At 44.3% G+C, this 23946-nt stretch overlaps 1 protein-coding gene across 3 annotated transcripts; it reads right to left on the reverse strand.

Moving 5' to 3' along the window:
• Window positions 1-361: 361 nt before the first annotated feature.
• On the reverse strand, window positions 362-18256 carry RNASEL (ribonuclease L). Of its 3 annotated transcripts, none has more exons than XM_057534415.1 (7): window positions 18139-18256; window positions 14233-15897; window positions 9884-9969; window positions 8423-8628; window positions 7494-7626; window positions 3436-3506; window positions 362-2783 (listed from the first exon to the last, which is right to left on the reverse strand). In XM_057534415.1, the coding sequence occupies exons 2-7, from the start codon at window positions 15707-15709 to the stop codon at window positions 2603-2605; spliced, it is 2154 nt and encodes a 717-aa protein (XP_057390398.1). In that variant the 5' UTR covers window positions 15710-15897; window positions 18139-18256; the 3' UTR covers window positions 362-2602. The 3 variants fall into 3 exon arrangements, with proteins under 3 accessions (XP_057390398.1, XP_007175246.2, XP_057390402.1); XM_007175184.2 differs by having other exon boundaries at window positions 3436-3569; XM_057534419.1 differs by lacking the exons at window positions 362-2783; window positions 3436-3506 and adding an exon at window positions 3824-4373.
• Between the last annotated feature and the right edge of the window lie 5690 nt (window positions 18257-23946).

Below are 23946 nucleotides of genomic sequence, written 5' to 3' on the forward strand. Positions count from 1 at the left end.
TCTGCTTGACAAGCCCACGCACAGAATCACCTTGCCTAACACAGTACCTAACAAGAACTACAAGCTCAATTAAATGTTTGTGATAACGGCAACTGAATAAGAAATATTTGCAGCATGTCCACAGAAACCCTTAGAGGATTAAAGTAGAGAGTACAATGATCAGACCCTTCCTTTTCTGCAAGGACCCCCAAGGTGCGTATTGTTCCCGAATTAATGGAGGGCTGAAATTAGGCTCCTTTTCCCATTATTAAACAGCAGGATGCCTTTCTTAAAACTTACCCAGGAATTAATCACTGAGCATTTTCTATTGTAGATATCCCTACTCTCTAAAGTAGAAATGTCACTCAGAGAAAATCAGACATTCAGATAATTCAAAGTTTTATTGAATATGCTTTACAAATGGGCATTTGATTGTCATATCCAAGTACTCACTACAAATCAGAAAAACAAATCTTACTTTTAAAACTTAAAGCAACCTTGCTGCTCCTACAACCTTAAAGAAAAGTCTTAAGTTTGTTTCTTCCACTACTTGTTAATTTCATTCAGTGACACCCTTTTTAGACCACCTCCTTTTTAAATTTTATTTATTTATTTATTTTTGGCCACGCCCTGTGGCATATGGTATCTTAGTCCCCAACCAGGGATCGAACCTGTGCCCCGTGCATTGGAAATGTGGAGTCTTAACCACTGGACCGCCAGGGAAGTCCCAAAGAACGTTTCTATTTATTTATTTATTTACTTACTTACTTATTTTTAATTTTTTGGTCCCGCAGCATGTGGTATCTTAGTCCCCAACCAGGGATCGAACCCGCACCCCCTGCGTTGGAAGTGCAGAGTCTTAACCACTGGACCACCAGGGAAGTCAAGACCATCTCCTTTTCAGAAAGAACCTAAGACACTGGTTTTTCTCCCAGCTCCTCTCCTTACAAAGCTTCATCTTCACAACCGCAGTGAGGATAAATGGAAAGAACATCAGACTTCATGCCAGAAAATCTTTTCAAATTCAGACAGTGACACTTCCTATGCATTAGAGTAAATCAACACGTCTCTAACCTTAGTTTCCTCATCTGCAAAATGACGATCACAACACTTATCTTACAGGATTATTTTGAAAACTAAAAGAGGTAAAATATGCAGATGTAATTTATAAATTATAAAACACCCTCAAAATGTATCCTAGCATTATTACTCATGTATGAAGATGGATCATTCATTTTTCAATGAATATTTATTGGTCATTACCATGTGGCAGACATTTTGCTAGGCTGTAATGATACACATCAAAAAATATATCTATCATTGGCCCTAAGGAGCCAATGATATATATATCATTCCAGTGGGGAAGAATCATGCTCTGGGTGGAGAGAAGCATGCTCGGGTGTGGCCACGGGTGCTAGGGAACCAGAGAGGACACTCAGACGGGGGTGTGGAAAGTGAGGGCATTCAGAGGACTTCCTGAGGGGGTGAGACTGGAACTGTCTCACTGCAGATCCAAAAGCAAGACATCAAACTCGAGTCACTCCTCTGTGAGGTGAGCCACACAGTCCGCAGTCGTGAGCTCCCAGCCAGCTCAAACGTAGCACAGCCCGCTAAGGCAGAGTTTCTCAACCTCAGTGTCACTGATAATTCTGTTCTTCTGGATAATTCTGTGTTTCGGGGGTGCTATCCTGTGCATATCATAGAATGTTCAGCAGCATCCCTGACCGCTATCTACTAGATGCCAGTACAACCCCCTACCCTCAGCTTTGACAGACATTTTAATTGCCAAATGGCCCCTGGAGGGCAAGATTGCCTACAGTTGAGAAATACAGCCTTAACATAATAGAAAACCAACACAGGTGATTCTAGAAGGAATGCATTTCATGCAGTTGGTGCTTAGACTTATACTAGTTAGCACTCAACAAATATTGAATGAATGAATGAGCCACCCAGAGCCCCTTTGACCTTTTGGGTCTCATGCAGAAGAGCTCTGAGCTAGTAATTAAGTTCTAAGGTGCTGACTGAGAGGTAACAATAACACCACGTCCATTTATACTGCGCTCTGTGCAAGTTGTATAATCTGGGGCAAGTAGTTCAATTTCCCTGAGTCTCTCAGGCTCTTCAGTTCCTAAAAGGGGATATTAATCTTATCTGGCAAGGTTGTTGGGAGAATTTCATGAGATAATTGATGTAAAACATAAAGCATTAGAGGTCTAGGAACTCACTCCTTTGGTGCAGTTGACAAGACGAATCTTAGCAGGATGCTCTCCCAGCTCCTGCCACTAAGCTTTACCCTTAGAAAGGACTAGTTTGAGCATATGCTTTTTTTGTTGTAAATGTGGAGAATGCTGAGCATAGCACCAGGAACTGACACATCAGCTATCCAATTCATTGCTCACAAGCAACCAGGTTAGTCAAGAGGCCCAGGGAATTCCCTAGTGGTCCAGTGGTTAGGACTCCGTGCTTCCACTACAGGGGGCATGGCTTCAGTCCCTGGTGGGGGAACTAAGATCCCACATGCTTCATGGTGTGGCCAAAAACAAAAAAAAATGTCAAGAGGCCCAGAGTTGTGACTTGCCCAGAATTACACAGCAAAAAAGTACTTCCCTGAATTCAAAAGGCACTAGGGCTGGCCAGCCTGCTCACCACCACCACCTCCATCACACCTAGGCTTATTTAGATTGTGAGTTTTTGGAAAATGCTTTGTGTATTCTGTGTTCTGTAGTTTCCTATAGACATACATGACCAGATCAGGAAATTTCTCCTGGAAATACTGGGAAGGTTCTCCAATTTTTGACTTCATCCTGAAATGAAACATAAATATTTTGATATTCTTGCCCCAAACTCTGCATCCCCCCTTTATAGCATATGGCCCTGGAAATCTTTTTTGCTCCCCTGGTTTCTAGAGCAGAATAAATGAGGACTTTGGAATCTGACAGAGCAAGATTCATCTCCTGACTCTTCAACTAATGGACTAAACTTTGGCAACTTAAGTTTTATGAACCTCAGTTTTATTATCCATAAAGTGTACATAATACAATCCCACAATCCCTTATCTACAGTGCTGAAATCCAAAAGAGCCCTGAAAAGTGCAAGTGTTTTGTGAGTTTGCAGCTCAGATTTTTGGTAGCAAAAGCTAATTGGATTAACACGGGGCTACTCTTCTAATGCTACATTCGCTTTACCCAGCCACGCAGTCCCCTGTGTTTCTTCACACAAGAATTGCTAGCCTGCTGTTCAAGGGGGCTCAGCAAAAACCGAAAAGGAAGAGGAGAACCTGCAGGGCATGTCCACTGTTGACTGTAAGACCCTTGTGATGGCCCTTTTCCAAACAGAAGGAGGAATGACTTTCACCAAAATAAATTTTCTTCTTTCCATCAAATAGCAGATATAAATTTAGAGCTGGAATTGTAAAATTATTCTCATCTCATACATAACTTCTCATACATGACTTACTCTTTATTCGTTTCTTCATCAACGTGCGCTCCCAAATTCCGGATGAACTTCAGCAGGTCACCCACAGTGTCCTGATAAAAATTGCGTTTTTTTTTATAAAACTTATTCATTTCTTTCATCACAAATCGGTCAATCTAAAAAAAAAATTACACAAAAACGTGGTAGCAGCACAAAATAAATCCTGAATGTTAATACAAAAAGGCAGAATACAAATTTGAACATATGTCAAAATTTCCACTAATTAATAAAGCAAATTAATACAAAGAAAAGAATGGAAGTAAGCACCGTACACCACAATGCTAACTGTAGTTGTGTTTGGATGTGGAATTATAAATATCTTTAAATTCATGTATCTATTTTCCAAGAGAATTGTTTTCATAGAAATTAACTACATTAAAACATGGTTTAGGAAATCGTTGGCTACTATACGAGGAAATTTGCTCACTATACAGTAGCACTATCCTTGTGGCCACCCTTCCAAATTCATACTTGATTACATCTCCTCCTTCAAGAAGGTTGTCCTGACTGAAACCAGGCGTTGCAGCCATTGCCATAGTGAGTGTGGTTGTTCTTTGTTTTGTTTTGTTTTTGTAATTATGTTTCCAAAGGTTACATGTTTCTCCTTGTCCCTAGGTGTCCCAGGGCAGCTGCTCTCATATTAATAATGCCTTCCTCTTGTAGATGGCTCTGATAGGTAGAAAGAGTCTGGAGTAAGAGAATAAGATGCAACAACCATGAAGCCAGAGGGTCCCTTAGGAAGAGTAACTGGTGACTAGAAGCCTGCCTGGGGGCACTATGTGTGGAGCACATGTGAGAAATGCTGAGCACGTATGTGTGCGAGGAGAGGCAGCCGTGTGAAGAAGGTGGAGTCCACACTGGAAAACTGGTTGCACACCCAGGAAAATGGGCAAGTCACCAAAATCAACAGGACAACAAAGCTGAAAATGAAAACAAAAAGATAAGACTTGAAGTCAATCAAAATTCAACATATGGGGCTTCCCTGGTGGTGCAGTGGTTGAGAATCTCCCTGCCAATGCAGAGGACACGGGTTCGAGCCCTGGTCCGGGAAGATCCCACATGCTGCAGAGCAACTGGGCCCGTGAGCCACAACTACTGAGCCTGCGCGTCTGGAGCCTGTGCTCCGCAACAAGAGAGGCCGCGATAGTGAGAGGCCCGCACACCGCGATGAAGCGTGGCCCCCGCTCGCCGCAACTAGAGAAAGCTCGTACAGAAACAAAGACCCAACACAGCTGAAATTAAATAAATAAATAAATAAAATTTTAAAATAAATAAATAAATAATTTAAAAAATAAAAATAGAAAAATATGGAATATGCAAATAAAATACTTGGACAAATGGAAAATTTTTTTAAAAAAATTCAACATATGTCAATGAAGTTTAAGGGAAAGAACCAATGAACTGGGAGACAAAAGAACAGAATTCTCTTCCCAGCTCTACCAACCTCTGGCTTTCCAGCCCTGAGTATTTGGGGTTCCACCTCTGAGCCTCAATTTCCTTGGCAATTAAATGATTTGGTGGACTTGACGGCATCATAACATTGTGCAGTGAGCCGCTTTAGTGCGTGGCCTTTTTATTTTTTATTTCCCAATTTTTCATTGAAGTATAGTTGATTTACAAAGTTGTAATTTCTGGTACAGCAAAGTGATTCAGTTATACATATATATACATATTCTTTTGCACATTCTTTTCCATTATGGTTTATGAGAGGGTATTGAATATAGTTCCCTGTGCTATGCAGTAGGACTTTGCTGATTAAATACGTTTTTATATTTTTATTTTTAACCAGTTTTAAATGTTTCTCTAGGGGAATTGGCACATTTAATATTTGGTCTCATTTGTATTATCTTTTTTTCTGGATCTCTATTTTCCTATTCGCTTTTCAATTCTGTACCTTCTATTACAGTAGATTGGGTATCCTTTTTGTCATCTGAAGTACAATCAGAATAAAATCTTACGTAAATTATCTGAGGATAAAAAAGTAGTTCTACCATTATTTTTCATGTTTCTAAATAAAACTGAAGCTCCTTTCTCTGGATGATAGAGTCTTGCATCTTTGGGTTCAGCCCCATTTTCTCCAACCCCCTTGTCTCCCAGGTTCCTCGTTGTTGTATCTTGTTCTCTGGAAGCACTTTTTAAAATTACATTTTTGCACCTTAGAACCTGCCTGTGTCATCATGTCTGATGACTGATAACGTCCCATCACCTCTGATGACTGATAACGTCCCATCACCTCCATAACCTGTATCTCTCTAGTGATAGTTAGCACTTTTCTTTATTTGTACTTTCCTCTTCATTTCAATTCTGTCCTTCCTTCTTATGCCTCTGGACCTTTGGGCTTTGACTGATAATTTACCCAACACCACTGCATTTTCTCAAACCTTGCTTCTGCTTTCAAACAGAAAGTAAAGGCCAGATAATTAACCTTCAAGAGAACGACTTTCCTATATGGTCTGAAAATAATGCTCCATTTAACACTGAGTGGAGAGTGAGAAAAGAAGGGAAACAATAGCTTTCATCACCTGCTTCTTCTGTGCTTTGTGCTCTATACTTCTCTTATTTCTACTTTTGCAACCACTTTTATTAGCACTTCAGTCTTGAGGTTGGATTTCTCCTTTCTGTTGCCTGTAGTCCTGTTTCTCTGTCTCAGACATTATAAAGAAAAAGAAAATGACAATCTCTATCAGCTACAGGTTAGCACATGGCCTTTAAGCCAGAGTGCCCAGCTTCAAATCCTGCTGCACCCTTTACTGATTCTGTGCCTTTGAAACAAATCACTTGTCTGTGCCTCAGTTTGCCCACCTGCAAGATGGAGCTAATTGCCTCAGAGGCTGTTGTAAAGATTAACTGTGGTTACTCATGCAAAGTCCTGAGAACTACAGCTGCCACACAGTTAGCACTATGTGATCGTTAGCTATTACTATCATCTGCTCTGGTTTCAAATGTCTTTGTTTCTACAAGTTTAATTTTTAGCTGAACTTTTATAGACATTCATTTAGCAAAGAGTCATGGCACACCTACTCCATGCCAAGAACACAATGACAGACAAGACAACGGATGGTCTCTGCCCTGGTGGAACTTACTGGGTAGCAAGAAGGAGAGACGTTAAGCCAGCAATTATGAGTGTGATATGTGGTCTAGAGGCAAGCAAGGGAAGGAAAGCAAAATGAGACGCAGAAATGAAGAGGGTTGGAAGAAGCAAGAGTCCTACATCAGCCTTAAGATACAGAAGCTGCTGGTCTCACTCAAAGACTTGAGAGTTATGGATTTTCCCATAATGCTTTGCCCATGTCTCTGGGGTACCCAGCATGTATCCCACAGCCACCATTCTGTGGGTCTCTCCGCCCCACATGGATGCTGTACTCTGTTTTGTATATCTCTGACCTTGCATGGGCCTAACACATACTGGTACTTGATAGATGTCTGCTCATTCATAATAACGAAAGTTCTGATAGTACTGACTAGAATGAAATGGTGATTCATTTTTATGTTCCATTATATTGAGTGGACCTTCTCTGGAAGAGGAGGAATTTGAAAGATCATCTTTTTTTCTTTTTTTTTCAGTTTCTGTTCTCTCATACAGAAAATAGGTGCGTATATGGGTGCTCAGGCTGGGCTGTTCACTGGCAGCAGAAGCAGCCCGTCTCCCTGGATGGGAATGCCCCATGGGGCAGGACCTCCTTTGGGCTAAACTCTATTTAATCAGCTGCTCTTGTCACAGTGGAAATAGAAGTATTAGTCAGACCTCGCTCAGAAAACAAGGCTTGAGAGAAAGAGTCACAGAAAAGAAAAAGGCTCTTGGGCTGTGACAAGGCCATCCTAAAGAGGAGGCTGGATGAGTCTCTCAGGAGGGCCTGGCCTGGAGCAGAGACTCAAAAGGGCAGAAGGGACCTGGGCTGGGAGGAGGGAAAGGAAAATCCCCTTTCTCACCACTTGGTTGGGCCAGGCCCATAGTATAAAAAAGTTAGGAAAACCAACACAACACATGACACAGATTCTTCCTCCTGGAATAACTCCCAGACCATAGGAGCTGTTCATACCTTAGTTGTCCACTGGGCAAAACTTGTGGAAAGTTCAGATGTTTCAGGATGCAAAAGCTGGAAGACCTTGCCATCAGCATTTCTCGTTTTGATGTCAGATTCATTTCCCACATCCCTAAGTGTCCTGTAGCGGCTGAGAATGACGGAATTATCACGGTTGTTCCATCCTTCCCACTCTTTACAGAACTATTAGATTTTGGCTTTTGATACGAGTAGTAAAAGCATGTCTCTCAAATCTGCATAAGGGGAGAGCTCTCTCTCTCTCTCTCTTTTCCCTCATCCTTTTTCTATTCTTCAGTGGAGAAAACCAGATCCAGAGAAGTTAAGTCACTGCTCCAATGACACCCAGCCAGGAAATGCCAAGCTGAGAGAAAAGCCTGGGTCTGCTGATTCCCAGCCTGACTCCTGCCCACCTCACCATGATGGTTAATTTTATGTGTTAATTTCACTGACCACACAGGGCCCAGATTAAATATTATTCTAGGTGTGTCTGAGAGGATGTTTCCGAGGAGATTAGCATTTGAACCAGTGGACTCGGTAAAGCAGACGGCCCTCCCCAGTGTGAGTGGGCATCATTGAATCTACGGAGAGCCTGAATAGAACGAAAGGGGAAATCCGCCCGTCTCTGCCTGGCTGCTTCAGCTGGGACACGGCTCTTCTCTTGCCCTCAGCTCTCCTAGTTCTCAGGCCTTCAGACCCTTACTGGAATCTACATCTTCAGCTCCCCTGGTTCCCACACCTTTGGATTCAGGTAAAATTACACCATTGGCTTTCCTGGGTCACCAGCTTGAAGATGGCAAATAGTGGAACTTCTCAGCCCCAATATTGCATGAGGCATTTCCTTATTTTGTATATATATAAAGAGCCCTGACTAATACACTCACTGTCTCTGTCTTGGAGGCCTGTAATATACACTCAGTTTTCCTTACCTCGCCCAACTCCAAAAGAAGGGATGACCCAGCAGGCCACTCAGATGGTCCTTCACATTGTCCCCAGGGAAGAACAGGTGACGAATGAGGTCCCGAGTTTCCTCATCTGGAGAAAGTTGAATCAACTCTTCACGTCTTAGATCCTTCAGCCTCTCAAAAGAAATGTCTCCCTGCTTGACCACGTACAGGACCAGCAGTCCCAGGGCCTACACAAAAGCCATAAATCAACCCAAAAGTGCTTATGAATTATCACTCTATTTGGGGAACTTTGGAGGGTGTGGCGCAGGCTATGAGCAAATGGAAAATGGGTAGAATCTCGAGGAGATTCCACAGCCTGGTCAGGGAGAGAAGGCATGGACTTGTGCATAGAGAACTCTTCAAGGTAGTATAGTTTAGTATACTACCTCTTCAAGGTAGTATAGCTTATACGTTTAGGTTTATAAGGAACAACAGATAATCCCAGGCCAGAGTTGTCAGGGCAGACTGCTTAGAGGAAGAGGAATTTGAGCTAGACCTCAAAGTACGGATAGAATTTAGATAAACAGGGCAAAGGGAGAAGGTTTTAAACAAGGGGGATGCTCAGAGTCTGGCTGGGAACTGGGACTTTGGGTCGGGCCTACGTCAGGCCACAGATAAAGGAGCCAGACCAGGTCCCGCAGAATAGAGTGAAGGCCCCAGGAGTCAGGGCACAGCAGTGAGGAAGGACCAGGAAGGAGGCCAGCATAGAAACTGCACTGGGAAGGACACCAGTCAGGGAAGGAGCTAAGACCTGGAGCCACTGAACCAGAAAGGCCAGGCATGGATGGAGAGTTCTTGTCTATTGGGTTGGAAGTTCAGCACCCTGGAGAACTCCAGGCAAGAGCTGCCCTGACAAGCTCAGTATCTATCTGGGAGCTGCGGTCAGCAGAGGCTATGTCTCTGTTCTGTCTCCTCTCTGGAGAAACAGTTCTTTCAGGACCTTAACCTTTGGGGCCAAGTTTAGTCTCTTTCGAGTTGCGGATCGATCCCATCCCTCTGCTGTGCTTCAGAGGGCCTTAGTCGCTGGCCCTCCTAAGAGTTTGGCACACGTGTTTGAATAGAGTGGGAAAAGAAATCTCATTTACTTTGTCTTTAGGCAGAAAATACCTCCTACAGGAATTGTGGAATTCTTTTGGAGAAAATCTCCTGGCGGTAATTCTGGAAGAACTGTGGCATGCTCAGTGTATTTACTATTCAGCCTGTGGGGTCAGAGAGAGATCTAAAGAGATAGAGAAAGGAGCCACGGCCATGGCCAACCCCACACCCACTTGGGGAAATGCTGCTGTCTGCAAGGGAGTGAAGGCAATGAGTACCGGGGAAATGCCTGGAAACGTCTTTCCTTCTGGTTGAAATAGGAACATCCTCTAACTGGCCACAGGGAGTAAGGTAATGAACAAAGAAGGAAGCAGAAAGATGGAAAAGTAAATTGTTTGTAGAAATTACCTCTAGATCTCTCTCGATTTCCTGTGGATCTCCAGTCCACTTGATGCTTTTATCGAAATCTGCCAGGCAAGCACCATTCTTGGAATCTAAGGGATAGTTTGTAGAGATGCATTGAAAATCCTCCTTCTCCATGCTGTAATTAATTTAAATAAGTCTGTAACACAATGTACAATCTATCGTCTCTGAGGAAGACAATGATAAGCTCATATCTGCTTTGTTGTTTGCTTCTCAAAACACTGTCATGTGCACTGTGTCCTTTGATCTCTTTGGTATCTGCCAAGAGCAGGACTTACATTTTATTTCTTCCAAGCCAAGTGGTAGGGAAGCATGAGGATAAGTATAACCAGCTCCCCAGTCATGCAACTCCTGGGGTCAAAGAGCACAGATTTGTAAAGAAGCTGCTGGCAGGAGTTAAGGTTACATCCTATAGCTAAAGAACAACTAAACAACAAGGGTCCAAATCCAAGACCACCTTAAGTATGCTTAAGTATACTTAAGCACCAAATCAAGTGCTTAAGTACCAAGCACCAAGCATCAAGTATGCACCAAATCAAGCCCACTAAGACGTTGTCATCTGTTACCACGAGTAAACCATGTGCTCGGAATGAGTCACTGCCTCCTGGTCCCCTTCAGAATCTTCCTCCCTTAAAGGAAGCCACTAAGTCCTCAGAAAGAGGGATGCATGCATGAGAGAGGTCAGGAACGAAATGAAAGGTGGGTGAGTCAGTAATTTGTCCTCGAAGAGGTGGCTTAAAGGAGTCTGAGAGGAAGGCTGGGTAACCCCACGTAGGATGATGGCCAGTACAACTGTGTGCTTCTCAAACTCCTTTCATCATGAACTTAGACATCAGAGTTGTGAGGAAGCTCAGAGTCTAACCAAAAGGAACCCATTAAATCATTCAACAAATGTTTAGTGAGGGGAAAAAAATGATGGTGAGGAAGGAGAACACAGTCCTGGCCCTACAGAGTTTAAAGTCTCTGGGCAAGGAGACCGATACTAAAGGAGGATAAACATTAAATTAATTGCAATTTTGAAAATGCTAGCCAAAAGTGCAGGATGCCCTAAAAGTGTATCACAAGAAGAGCTACATGGCTGGGGGGTGGGGGCGCGGGGAGGGTGGAGAAGTTTTCCTTAAGGAAGAGACGCCTAGGGAATCCCCTGCTGGTTCAGTGGTTAGGACTCCACACTTCCACTGCAGGGGGCATGGATTCAATCTCTAGTTGAGGAAATAAGATCCCACATGCCGCATGGTGAAGCCAAAAAAAAAAAAAAAAGGAAGAGACGCCTAGACAGAAAAGATCAGAAAGTAGAATTTGGGTAGGTGAGTGGAATGGGGAAGAGAGGGAAGAGAGAATTCCAGATAGGAATGCGTGGAGAATTCCACTCTGGCAGAAGGAAGGCCCAAGTGTGCACTTGGGGAGGAGGGACAGAGTCAGAAAGTTGCTTGTGATGAGGTTGAAGGGGCAGATGGGGTGCAGATCATAAACCACAGACCACTTTCAATTATTTGAAGTGATAAATTCCCTTCACTTATTTAAGCCACTTGGAGTCGAGTTTTCTGCTACTGAAATTTGAAAGTACCTAATGGAATACCTCACATCTCTTCTAACATTTGATTTTTTTTTTACACTCCTCAATTTTTTATTTTTAGTTTCAACAGACATTGTTAAAGTGCTATAAAAAATTTTAATACTTACGCCCAGTTTCTGTACTACAGCGTAGAGAGGGAATTCGGTCCTGCTGACACCTGATTTGGTGCCCTTGGAATTGGTTTCATACTTCTGGCCTCCAGAACTGTGGGAGATTAAATTCCTGTGGTTTTAAGCCACCAGGTTTGGGACAATTTCTTTTAACAGCCATGGAAACTTACACATTTGGTTAGCTATGTTTCTTTGGGTGTAAATTCTTCTGTTTCATGCATCTCTTTCACGGTATTGGCACCTCTTAAAAATCCTAAGTGATTTTCGACTGTAAGTCTTACTTTGCGGTTGAGACTCCCTGACGTCCTGCGACTTGCTTCTGTTAATGCCACCCAACATAGTGGAGGGATGGAAGCAGTCGTCAGAGCTTCTGCTTTGCGTTTTATTCAGTGAAGCTCTGGGGGAAGCAGGACATGCCACTTAGTAGCTGCTTTGGCAGAAATCTTGCATGTTTAACTGCTCTTTGTTTCTCTTGATATCACCAATGACCCAGTGTCTCAAGCAGTCCCCCTGTCTGTAGAAGAAAGGTCTGTCATAGATGCTTGGTCCCTGGGGAAGAGGGGAAGCCCAGGGTTTGATCTGCCTAGTGTTGACTGACGCAGCAATCTGCCTGCTAGCTGGTCCTTGGTCCTCTCCTGCTTCTGGCTTCCATCACTTTGGAGTGGCACTTTTCTACACTGTTCCTACTTTCATGAGGAATGTTTCCCTGTGGCTTCCTGCATTTGTCCTGGGCTCCTGTGTTATTCTTCAATCCCATCCTATCTATGTTTAGTCTCTCCATGATTCCTCAAGGATTTTGTCCTCTAGGAATTCTTTTTTTAATGTTGATCTCGGTTATGAATTCATTTAGAAACCTTTTCCCATCATTTGAGGGATTTAACACAGGGAAGAGTCTGCAGTATGTGCTAGGTTCACCACCTTGAGGCAGAAATATAATCAATTCTTTCCTGTTCAAGCTTAAGAATGGAAGAAGTGGTGCTAGAAATTTCAAAGAATAGGTAGGCACAAATTATTTTTCTTTAGAACGTGATGTGTGACCCTTTTGCATCAAGATCAGCAGGTAAACTTGGGAAGGACCTCACCTTTGGCTGAACCTCAAAGACTCTTCCTTACTGGGTAGAGTTGCACATATTTCTGGCCCTTGTCAGTCTCCCCAGCGAAGCTGCTTAAAACCAGGAAGGAGTGCCACAAGCACCTGTCCTCAAACTCAAACCAGATCTTACGTCTACCTATCTCTCTCTTCCAGGACCTTAAGTACTCTTCTCTGACTCTCAGTACCCACATCTTCTTTTTGCCCTGGTCCCTTACACCAAGCTTAAATGTCAGTGCATATCTGTAGGTTAGTTATCTGCTTCTGCTTAGCCCTCTAGACAAGTACCTGGCCTTTGTTGGGCACCTACAATGGACAGATGACTTGTCCATTTGACATACTACACTTAGACGTCATAACAACCTTATGAAGGAGGTATTATCAGTCTCAAGTGAGGAAACCAGTGCTCACAGAATTAAGTGACCTGCTTGAGGTTACAAAGCTACAAAGTGGTGGGACAAGGCTGCAAGTCTCCTTAAACATGGCTGAAGCCGAGGCTCTTTTTACTGTACCACCTTGCCCCCCGGGACTTCACACTCAGCTCTGCTTGGGTTTTTTTGTGTGTTTTTTTTTTTAAGTTTTGAATTTTATTTTATTTATTTATTTTTCATACTGCAGGTTCTTATTAGTTATCTATGTTATATATATTAGTGTATATATGTCCATCCCAATCTCCCAATTCATCTCACCGCCCCTCCCCCCCTTTCACCCCCTTGGGGTCCATACATTTGTTCCCTACTCTGCTTGGTTTTTTTGTTTGTTTCTTTGGCTGCATTGGGTCTTCGTTGCTGTGCAAGCTTTCTCTAGTTGTGGCGAGCGGGGGCTACTCTTCATTGCAGTGTGCGGGCTTCTTATTGAGGTGGCTTCTCTTGTTGTGGAGCACGGGCTCTAGGTGTGTGGGCTGCAGTAGTTGTGGCTCACGGGCTCAGTAGTTGTGGCGCACAGGATTAGTTGCTCTGCGGCATGTGGGATCTTCCCAGACCAGGGCTCAAACCCGTGTCCCCTGCATTGGCAGGCGGATTCTTAACCACTGCACCACCAAGGAAGCCCTCAGCTCTGCTTGTATCCTTGAATGTTGCTTTAGTTTATTTTGGTTTTGGTTTGCAACAGTGGACACTGACTTGTTCGGCCTGCTTGCAGTATGTTTCACTGTGTCACATCTTAACCTGGATCCCAATTGTAACCTCGGTTTTGCCATTAAGTTTCACTGTAACTGCCACCTTCTCTGAAGGAACACGCTTTCTAGGTTCCCTGACTTGCAGACTACTCTAAGAGTTCAAACTTCTGGAGCTGGCTCCATCCAAGACCTACCTTCATATTTGTATTTGCCAAGGGCAGTATAAGGTTAGCCTGCTATTCCATTGGCATCCTCGACCTCCATGTGGAATACGGGTTATACCTGGTAGCAGGAGAGGTTGCCCTGTAACTATGGATTCGTTACATTAATCCTCAAACTGAACAATCCACACTGACTCTAGTTCTTCCCTGTTCTGCCAGGAAAATCCTTTCCTCTCGTAACTAAAGACCCTACGTTTCTAAGAGAAGACTGGGGACTTACCTATTAACACGTTTTGTGGCTGCAGATCCTGGTGAGTGTATCCAGACAGGTGTAGTTCCTCAACAGCCTTAAATAGAGATGAGAGGACATTTCGAGCAAACTCATCTTCTTTGTTTTGCACAGCCTCCCCTCTGTGGTCGGCCAAATGCTCCTCCAGTGTGTGTTCACACAGGCCGAGGCACACATACAGAGAGCCCCTGTAGTTCTCACTGCCATAGAATGTCACCACATTACTGTTGGTTCGGTTGCTCTGCAACAACGAGACTTCATTTTGTCCATGTGTGCTGCCTTCGTAGAATAGCTTCACAGCTACCTCTTGGTCTTCATAGAACCCCAGGTAGATGCCCCCTTCAGAAGTGTCAGCAATTTTATATTCTTCCTCAATAAAGATCTTCAGTTTGCCGATCATAGGGCGGTATATCCTGTGGAGATGTTTCAGGGCTTCCCCCCAACGTGAGCTCTGCGGCTTCCAGTCTTGAGCGGGAGGGTGAAAATCTTCTACGGCTCCATGCTGCCAAAGAAACTTCGCAAGGTCACGGTCGTAATTGCGCCTTGCTATGGCAAGAAGGTCTCCACAGTCTGTTCTGGCTCCTTTGTGGCACAGCAACTTGGCGATTTCCCCCAGCTTGAGTTCGACAGCAAGATGCAGTGCTGTTTTGCCCTCAACGTCTGTGTCATTCATCTCTATATGTTTTTGTTCCAGAAGCATCTGCACCAAACCCAGGTTCTTCTTTTCCACTGCCAGGATCAGGGGCGTCTTCCTTCCTTCCCCCCTCACACTGACATCAACCTTACAGTCCAGCAGAAGGCGAGTAATGGCCTTCACCTTCTCACCATCAGAGTTCAGAAGAGCATAGGTCAAAGCATTTCTGCCCATATTGTCTCGGGCATTGACATCTGCCCCCATCTCATGAAGGAGGATCCTCACGACATCTACATGCCCTTCTTCAGCAGCATGCATGAGAGCAGTGGCCCCTCCTTTCCTAATCTTCTCTTGATCCTGCTTTGCCTTTCGACGCAAATTCACCTTTGCTCCATTCTTATACAGGAACCTTAAGGCTTCAACTCTACCATACACAGAGGCTTCCACGAAAGCTGTAAAGCCATGAACATCGCACTCATTGACATCTGCTACTTTCGGAAGTAAAAGTTTGAGCACCTTCACATTTCCAGCGATGCCAGCAACTATGAAGGGAGTGGCCCCATTCCTCTTCCGCAGACAAGGCTCAGCACCATGATTAAGCAGAAGATCCACCATGTCCTCGTTGTCACTTTGTACTGCATTATGCAAAGGTGACCAGCCAAATTCTTCATCCTGGAAATTGACATCAGCCCCTTTGTTTAGCAATTGCCGGACCAGCTCAATGTCTTCATTTTTAGTAGCTTTAAGCAACAAATGATTGTCTTCCACTGAAGCCCTCCCATTAGTAGAGGGTGTGGGTCTTTCCTGAGGATTCTTATGCTTCTTGGTCTCCATGATGGTAAATACCACTGGTTACAAATTTTTTGCCTTTTTTTCAAGAAAATGAAAATCCTATCTCCTTGGGATTTGATCAAAGAGACGTGGAACTCTTAGAAAATCCTGTCAGGGTAAATCAGAATTATCTGGCTACAGACCACCAGTATCAGGAAGGACAATACTCTTGAAGTCTTCTGACTTTCCACCTGGAAATGAGAGAGGAACTTTATAATTTTATAACAGTGAGAAAACATTTAGACTTCCCTGGTGGCGCAGTGGTTAAGAATCTGCCTGCCAATGCAGGGGGACACGGGTTCGAACGCTGGTCCGGGAAGATCCCACATGCCGTGGAGCAACTAAGCCCGTGAACCACAACTACTGAGCCCATGTGCCACAACTACTGAAGCCCATGCGCCTAGAGCCCGTGCTCCACAACAAGAGAAGCCACCGCAATGAGAAGCCTGCGCACCGCAATGAAGAGTAGCCCCCGCTCGCAGCAGCTAGAGAAAGCCTGAACGCAGCAACGAAGACCCAATGCAGCCAAAAATAAATAAATTTATTTAAAAAAAGAAAACATTTGAATTCGAGAAATTAATTTTACTAGCAACTTTTTCAAAATACATCTATTATAGACATTTTTATTATACAATATCATAAATATATATAAATTTTAAACAAGAAAATTATTACTTTATTCTCCCACTGCCCAGAACAGGTATTGTTAATATTTTAGTATAGTTCTATAGATTTTTTAAAAAAATAGTTGGGCTCATGCTCTGTAAGTAACTTTGTATCCTGCCTCCTTTCATTTAATGCCTTACTATAAATAATGTCCTATATTATTACAAGTGTTTTAAAACATTTTAATGGCTATGCAATATGCCATCAGAGAGGTTTTTCAGTTCTCTACTATGAAGCAAATTTTTAAAATAACTTTTAAAACAGAGTTTCAAAATGATTATTTTTTTCACAATTCCAAATAACATCGGAGCAAATTTAGCTTATTTTAGCTTGTTTTCTTATGATAGATCTTATAATGGATTTCTTAGGATAGATTTCAAAGAACTGAATGCCGAGTCAAAGGCTATGATTGTTTTTAGGATTCTCAACCTAAATTAGTACATTTTTTTTCCAATGCCATATAAACATACTCTTACTAGAAATAGATGGCCTTTTTAAAAAACCAGAACCCTCATTTAATAAGAAAATAGGTGTTTTTCATCAGTTTGTGTTTCTGGTTGAACATGCTCAGCACAGCCCTGGTTCTTTGCACACGTGCGGTCCTGTTCAAACTAGTGTAGCGTATGGTTAAGAACTCGGACTCCCAACTCAGCAAGATCCAAGTGTGAGCCCCTGGTCGTGTAATTCTAGACTCTTATTCCTAATCGTGTAACCTTAGATTATTGAGTCTCAATTTTCTGTTCCCTCAAATGGGGGCAACAATAAATACAGTCCCCCATATGAAGTGCAGTGAAGTAGGGAGAGGGGGAAATATCAAGCCTTCAATAAATGGTAGAGCTAATGACGTCCGTTTATGAAAACAAAAGTTAACAAATCCCAGTCTCCCCACCCATGTGCATATACACACTACACAAATAGGGAACCTGGGGTGTCAGTTTAATCCAACTGCCCTTGATCAGATCTGAGCAATTTAGACCCAATTCAAATAGCAGATGGCAGCAAACTGTTACCTGAAGATTTATATAACTACATCTGCTGCAAAATTCACAGAGCAACCATTTTTCAGCAATCTCACCCCTCCGACAGTGTCAAAGCCCCTACCTCAGAGGTCTAATCAAATGTGCAGCGGAAGCACAATCACCCGGTAATGAACTCTCTGGACCCAATGTTTGTGTAAACACTTCCGGTGACAGTGGGTGTGAGGTGGGCTGGAATAAATAAAGGACCAGAGAAGGAAAGAAGCTCGAAGAAACCTGGAAGACTCAGCGTTTCTTCGAACTTCTTTCCTTCTCTGGTCCTTTATTTATTCCATCCCACCTCCAACTGCTAACTTCAGTGTCATACAATCGTTTAAGAATACCACATCTTGGACTCCTTTTGAGGAAATGCAAATAAAAGTGACGATAATGATAATAATAGTAATAAAAGAAACCCCAGGTAAAATCGAGTAGAAAATGAAAACAACCCATCAAAAACACTGCAAGGGAAGAGCTCTGCTTTCAGTTTCATTTTCTCCACACGACAAGACGCGCCTGATAAACTGAGCTGACTTGCATAAATAACGTGTGGATTGTGAGAGAACCCTGGGAACCTCAGGTGGGCTCAGGCCTGAAGGGCCCCCTGGGGCTGGCCAGCTGGCTCTGTGCGCTCCTTCCTCTCCTCCAGTTCCACACCCACTGTCATCTCCAGTCCCCAGAGCCCAAGGACTCCTTCAAAGAAAACAACTTCTCAAGCTTTCCCAGCTCTCCTCCTTCTGCCCACCTTACCTTCTAAGTCAGGTAAGACGCCTCCTCCTTGGTTATTTCTCTGGCAGCACCTAACCCTCAAACACTGTAGCCAGCACGGAAACAGTTCCTCCTGGGGCTGGAGCGTCAAGGAGCCAGCCAGCTGGGCGGAGCCGAGAAAGGAGAGTGACAGGAGGAGGGCGGGGTCACGGACCACGCCTACACTCGGCAGAGGTAGCCTGAGCTAGTAGCGCCTTTGAACCTCCTGGAGGAAAGCGGTGGCTCTTCTGTTTTTTAACCTTTTATTTTATATTGGCGTATAGTTGATTACCAATGTTGTGTTAATTTCAGGTGTACAGCAAAGGGGTTCAGTTATACGTATACATGTGTTTATTCGGTGGCTCTTAACTGATCGCTGAGGGCTGATTTGATGTCCAAGATCGTGCTGCTCAGCCTTCAGCCTTTCAGGTCACAGCATCCAGCTCCAGCCTGACCACGTTGTTCCAAACCCCCTATCTTCCTGAGGGAAATGAGTGGTAAATAAACATTTATTGAGCACCGACAGGGTGCCCGGCACTATGTTCATTGCTTCACGAGAGACTCGGACCCAGTCCACCCCTACCAATCCTGATGATGATGAAACTGAGGCTCCAGGAAGCTAGATCAGCCCAAAGCCCGAGCTCCTTCACTCACCTGGGTGCCCTCAACTCACCGCCCTGAGGCAATGTGACCTCCTGGAAAGGGCACAAGGCTGGCAGTCTTGAGACCTGGTCCTGCAGCCAGAGCTGTGGCTGTTTTGCTGAGTGACCACAGGCACGTGGTTGAACAATGTTGGGCCTCGTTCTCTCGTATTAATATGATTTTTAAGATTCCTTTCTGCTCCAGAAGTTCTGTTCCTGACCATTTTCCTAGCACTAGTTGCACGCTGTATACTGGAGGCTACAATGGGAAGTATTCCTGTCCTCAAAGAATATCCCGTCTTGCCGGGAGACAAACTTCCTAGAGGGTCATGAACAGCGAGCAAGATGTGGTAACATGTTGGTCACCAGTGGCCCCTTACGCCCCACTGACTCCCAAGCCCCTCTCTCTAGCCCCAGCCTCTCTACTGAACTTCAGACCCGCAAATCTAGAACATGTCCCAAACAGAGATTCTCGTCTCTCCCTAAATCTGCTCCTTTCCTTTCTCTCCATCCCCATGAATGGCCTCGCCTCCCGAATGCCACTCCTCATTCTCATCCCAATCCCAAGTCTCCTACTTTCATCTGCAAGGGGATGACGACCTCAGCCCTTACTATCGCTTACTGGAAGAAACTGACGACTTGCTTCTCAGCCTCTAATCTAGTATTACCTGCTTCACTCACTCACCATAGTGTTCAGGACAAAGTTCAAAATCCTTAACCCATCATTCGTTCAATTAATACTTATTGAGCACTGACAATGTTGCCAGTGACTATTCTAAATGCTTGGGATACAGTGCATTTATCACACAAATGCCTCATGGGGGTTTTCCCGGAGCTTGCGTCTTAGTAGGCAGAAATAGATCATAAATAATTGAGAAATGCAATATGTAACATGATTTCAGGTCCTGCTATGGTCCCTGACTGTCCCGATTCCCCATGGGCATCATCACTACTACCATCCAGTTCCCCATCACCTCACACTGCTTCCCACCACCATGTCTCTGCACACGCTGCTTTTGCTACCTGAACTAATAATAATGATAAGAAGAAGAAGAATGATGATGGTAGCAAGCATTTATGTAGCTCTTTAGTATGCTCTAGGAACTGTTCTGAGACCTTTATATATATATATATATTAAATCATATAATCTAATCTTTATGAGGTAGGTACTTTTTTTTTAATATTTATTCATTTATTTATTTTATTTATTTGGCTGCGCCAGGTCTTAGTTGCGGCATGCGGGATCTTCGTTGCCCCGTGTGGGCTCCTTTAGTTGCAGCATGCGAGATCTAGTTCCCTGAGCAGGGATCGAACCTGGGTCCCCAGCATAGGGAGCTCAGAGTCTTAACCGCTGGACTGCCAGGGAGTCCCTGATGTAGGTACTGTTTTTGATCCCATTGTACAGATGAGGAAACTGAGGCACAAAGTGATTAAGTAACTTCCCTTGTTCTAGAGATTTGGCCTACATCACGGAACAACACAGAGAAAGATGCCTGCCTTCATTCTTGTTGGAGAAGCCAGACAATAAACAAAATAAGTAAATTATATGTAATATGCTTTATGGGGAAAATCCTACAGAGAATAATAAGTAGAATAAGGAGGGTTGAAAATACCAGGATGGGGATTATGAGTCAAGAGATATATTTTCTAAATAATGAAGAATCAAACTCCGTTATCTAGCACCTAACTGCATTACATCCCTTACCCTTAGGATCACTCCTCCGTTGATTAAGTGTTCTTTTTTTTGTTTTTTAAACAGATTATTTTTTTAAATTTATTTATTTTTGACTGCGTTGGGTCTTCGTTTCTGTGCGAGGGCTTTCTCTAGTTGCAGCAAGCGGGGGCCACTCTTCATCGCGGTGCGCGGGCCTTTCACTATTGCGGCCTCTCTTGTTGCGGAGCACAGGCTCCAGACGCGCAGGCTCAGTAGTTGTGGCGCACGGGCCTAGTTGCTCCGCGGCATGTGGGATCTTCCCAGACCAGGGCTCGAACCCGTGTCCCCTGCATTGGCAGGCGGATTCTCAACCACTGCGCCACCAGGGAAGCCCCCATTGCTTAAGTTTTAAATCTGTCTTCTCCTCATAAAGTAATTTGAATAGCTGGGCCAGTTTAAAAGATTCAGTAACTCTGAATTACCTTGTGATCAGCACTTAATATGCCCAGCACACCTTTCTCTTGTGGGATCTTAGTTCCCTGACCAGGGATCGAACCTGGGCCCCTGCAGTGAAAGCACGGAGTCTTAACCACTGGACCACCAGGGAATTCCCTCTAGGTTTATTGAGAAATAATTGACATACATCACTCTAGAAGTTTAAGTTATATAGTATGATGGCTTGATTCACACATACTCTGAAATGATTACCACAATAGGTTTAGTTAACATCCGTTATCTCATATAGCTACAATAAAAAAAACAAAAGAAGTAGAATTGCTGGATCATATGGCAGTTCTATTTTTAATTTTTTGAGGAAGCTCCATACTGTTTTCCATCCTGGCTGCACCAATTTACAGTCCCACCAACTGTGCACAAGGTCTCCCTTCTCTCTACATCCACGCCAAGAGCTTCAGTTTTTATAGGTGATTTCAGCCCTGTTGGCTAAAGAAATCTAATTTTAACCCCCGTACCCCCTGGGCTATCTTAGCAATTATGCTCATAATTTTCAGTTCTATTGAAATTTCACATCTTTATTAAACTGCATTAATAAACAAAACTAAAAGTTATACCTCTTGGATATAATTCCAAAGGAAGGAGCCAACTTAAAATGAGAGCAAAGTTAACCAATTCCAAGAGCAAAGTTTGTATAGCCTGACCTGACATGGCCACAAGGAGGCAGCAGAGGGTGAGGGATAGGCCAAAGCCCTCCACGGTCAACACGGGAACAACAGTGCTGATGCGGAAATACAGGAGCCTGGCTTGAGTGAGTACCGTCTGGATTGAATGGCTCAGTCCTTGATTTCCTCATCTGGAATTCTGGACTGCTCTTCATATCAGATAAAATACAGTGTGGAAACAGCTGTACTATACTTGGGAATGTAGACTTGGAATCCTGGCTTTGAAGTGTGACCCTTCTATTCTTTTCAAAAAGTCAACGAATAGTTATTGACAGTGTACAAGGTACTGTGCTGAGTACCTGGAATCAGATAATAATAATAGTTAATATTCGTGGGATATCAGCACTGTGCCAAACACTTTTCTTTCATTCCATGTGCCCTCCGAGGGGTGCACTCTTACTGCCCTCCTTCACAGATGAGCAAAGCAAGCCTTGGAGAGGCTTAGTAGCTTCCCAAGGTCATACAGCGAAGGGGCCGGTTCCAGCCCCAACATTCCAACCCCACGAGCTGGGCTGTGTATCACTCTGCCGTGGTCTGTTCTGCCCCATCTTATCAAATAACGTGGCTGCCCATCTTGAAGAGAGTGGTTTCGTGAAAGAAAAAGAGCTGTGAAGAGGCAAGTGACAGTGCCATGTCACACAGGAGGCGATCAAGGTTAGGACAGGGTGTCCTGGAATCACGGAAGTGGCAGAGATGAACTCTGGGCAGTGGATGTCTGGGAAGGAAGGCTTCACTTGAGGAGGTGAGTTTTTGCTAGATTTTCAGGAGGCCTTTTGAGGAGGGCATCCTCCTCCTCAGCCCCCAACCCCTAATTAAAAGAAAGACAAAGAGGGCGTTACAAGCAGAGAGCATGTGTGTAAGGGCCATCCGGGCAGGGGCGAAGTCAGGTGAGGGACTTGGGTCAGATCAGCGCGAACCTCGTATGTCATCGTTAAGAGCTGGACTTTCTCTCGTAGTCAAAGGGGAGCCACTGAAGGGCTTGAATGCAGCCGCGGCGTGCTCAGATCTGTGCTTTATGGATAAAGACTGACACGGCGTGGAAAATGAACTGGAGGGGGAGAGCACTGGGGAGGGGCACCAGGGAAGTCGTTTTTATAGCCTAGGTTGAAGAGGATGAAAGGTTCCTCTAAGAAATCTCGGTGAGGGTTTCCCTGGTGGCGCAGTGGTTAAGAATCTGCCTGCCAATGCAGGGGACATGGGTTCGAGCCCTGGTCCTGGAAGATCCCACATGCCGCGGAGCAACTAAGCCCGTGAGCCACAACTACTGAGCCCGCATGCCACAACAACTGAAGCCCACGTGCTTAGAGCCCGTGCTCCACAACAAGAGAAGCCACCGCAATGAGAAGCCCGTGCACTGCAAGGAAGACTAGGCCCCGCTCGCTGCAGCTAGAGAAAGCCCGTGTGCAGCAACAAAGACCCAACACAGCCAAAAATATAAATAAATAAATTTATTTATTTTAAAAAAAAAAATATAAAGACGTCTCGGGGAGCCAGGAGGAGAAGCAGCGTCTCTCCCTATCAGGGTTAGGGGACCAGAAGGCAGTGGATATCTGAGGGGGACGATGATGACCTTGGCTTTGAATGTGCTCCATACAATGAGCCTGTGGGACGTCCAGGGAGAGGAGTCCGGTAGGAAGTTGGAAATGGTCATCTAAGCGTTTCTCCTGCTGGATTTAAAATTAATCATTAACGTAAGAGCCATCTGCTAAACATGTATATGCTAGGCCCTGGGTGTAGGAAATTGGAGAGGGGGACATGCCTAAACCCCAGGAGTTTGCCGTCTGCTAAAGGGAGACAGAAAGGAGGGAAGTAAGTGCTCTGATGAGGGTCAGCAGCCGTGGGGGCACATGAAGCACAGGCTTCAGGGATCAGACCCAAAGGCTCAGGGAAGGCGCCCCAGTAAGACCCTTGAGCCGGCTTTTGAAAGATGCATCCCCAGGCTGATGGAGTGATGAGAGTAGGGGACACAGCAGGGAGGTGGTCCAGGAGGCAAAAGCAAGGAGGCTTGAACAGTAGGGTGAATCTGGCAACCGTGAAAGATTTGTTTTCAAGGGGCAGGTGAGGGATTGGGAGAGGCCGGAAAGGCATAAGCAACCCACTCAGGAAGTGCTTTGCCTGCTAAGCAAAAGCCTGAAGTGCTCTGGGGGAGGACCAGAGCCAGTGAGTTTAAAGATATTGGAGACCTCTTGCTGGCTGCGTGATTTTCAGGAAATCACTTAAACACTCTGAGAACCAATACAGTAGAGGTCCTGTGTTGGTTTGAGCCTGACACCTGGGAGACGTCTAGGTCAGCCAAGAGTCGTTCTTCTTTATCTCTAATGCGTATCTACCACCTTC

This window comes from Balaenoptera acutorostrata, chromosome 1 (assembly GCF_949987535.1).
Source record: "Balaenoptera acutorostrata chromosome 1, mBalAcu1.1, whole genome shotgun sequence".
Taxonomy (NCBI): Eukaryota; Metazoa; Chordata; class Mammalia; order Artiodactyla; family Balaenopteridae; genus Balaenoptera; species Balaenoptera acutorostrata.

Bases quoted from the DNA above. Each gene is read 5' to 3' on its own strand.
- RNASEL (XM_007175184.2), bottom strand. From the start codon at position 15,709: ATGGAGACCAAGAAGCATAAGAATCCTCAGGAAAGACCCACACCCTCT. The intron at 3,570-7,493 runs GTATGAACAGCT...TTTTTTTTTTAG, and splicing joins TTGCCCAGTGGACAACTAAG to ATTGACCGATTTGTGATGAA. The intron at 2,784-3,435 runs GTAAGTCATGTA...GTTTCATTTCAG, and splicing joins GATGAAGAAACGAATAAAGA to GATGAAGTCAAAAATTGGAG.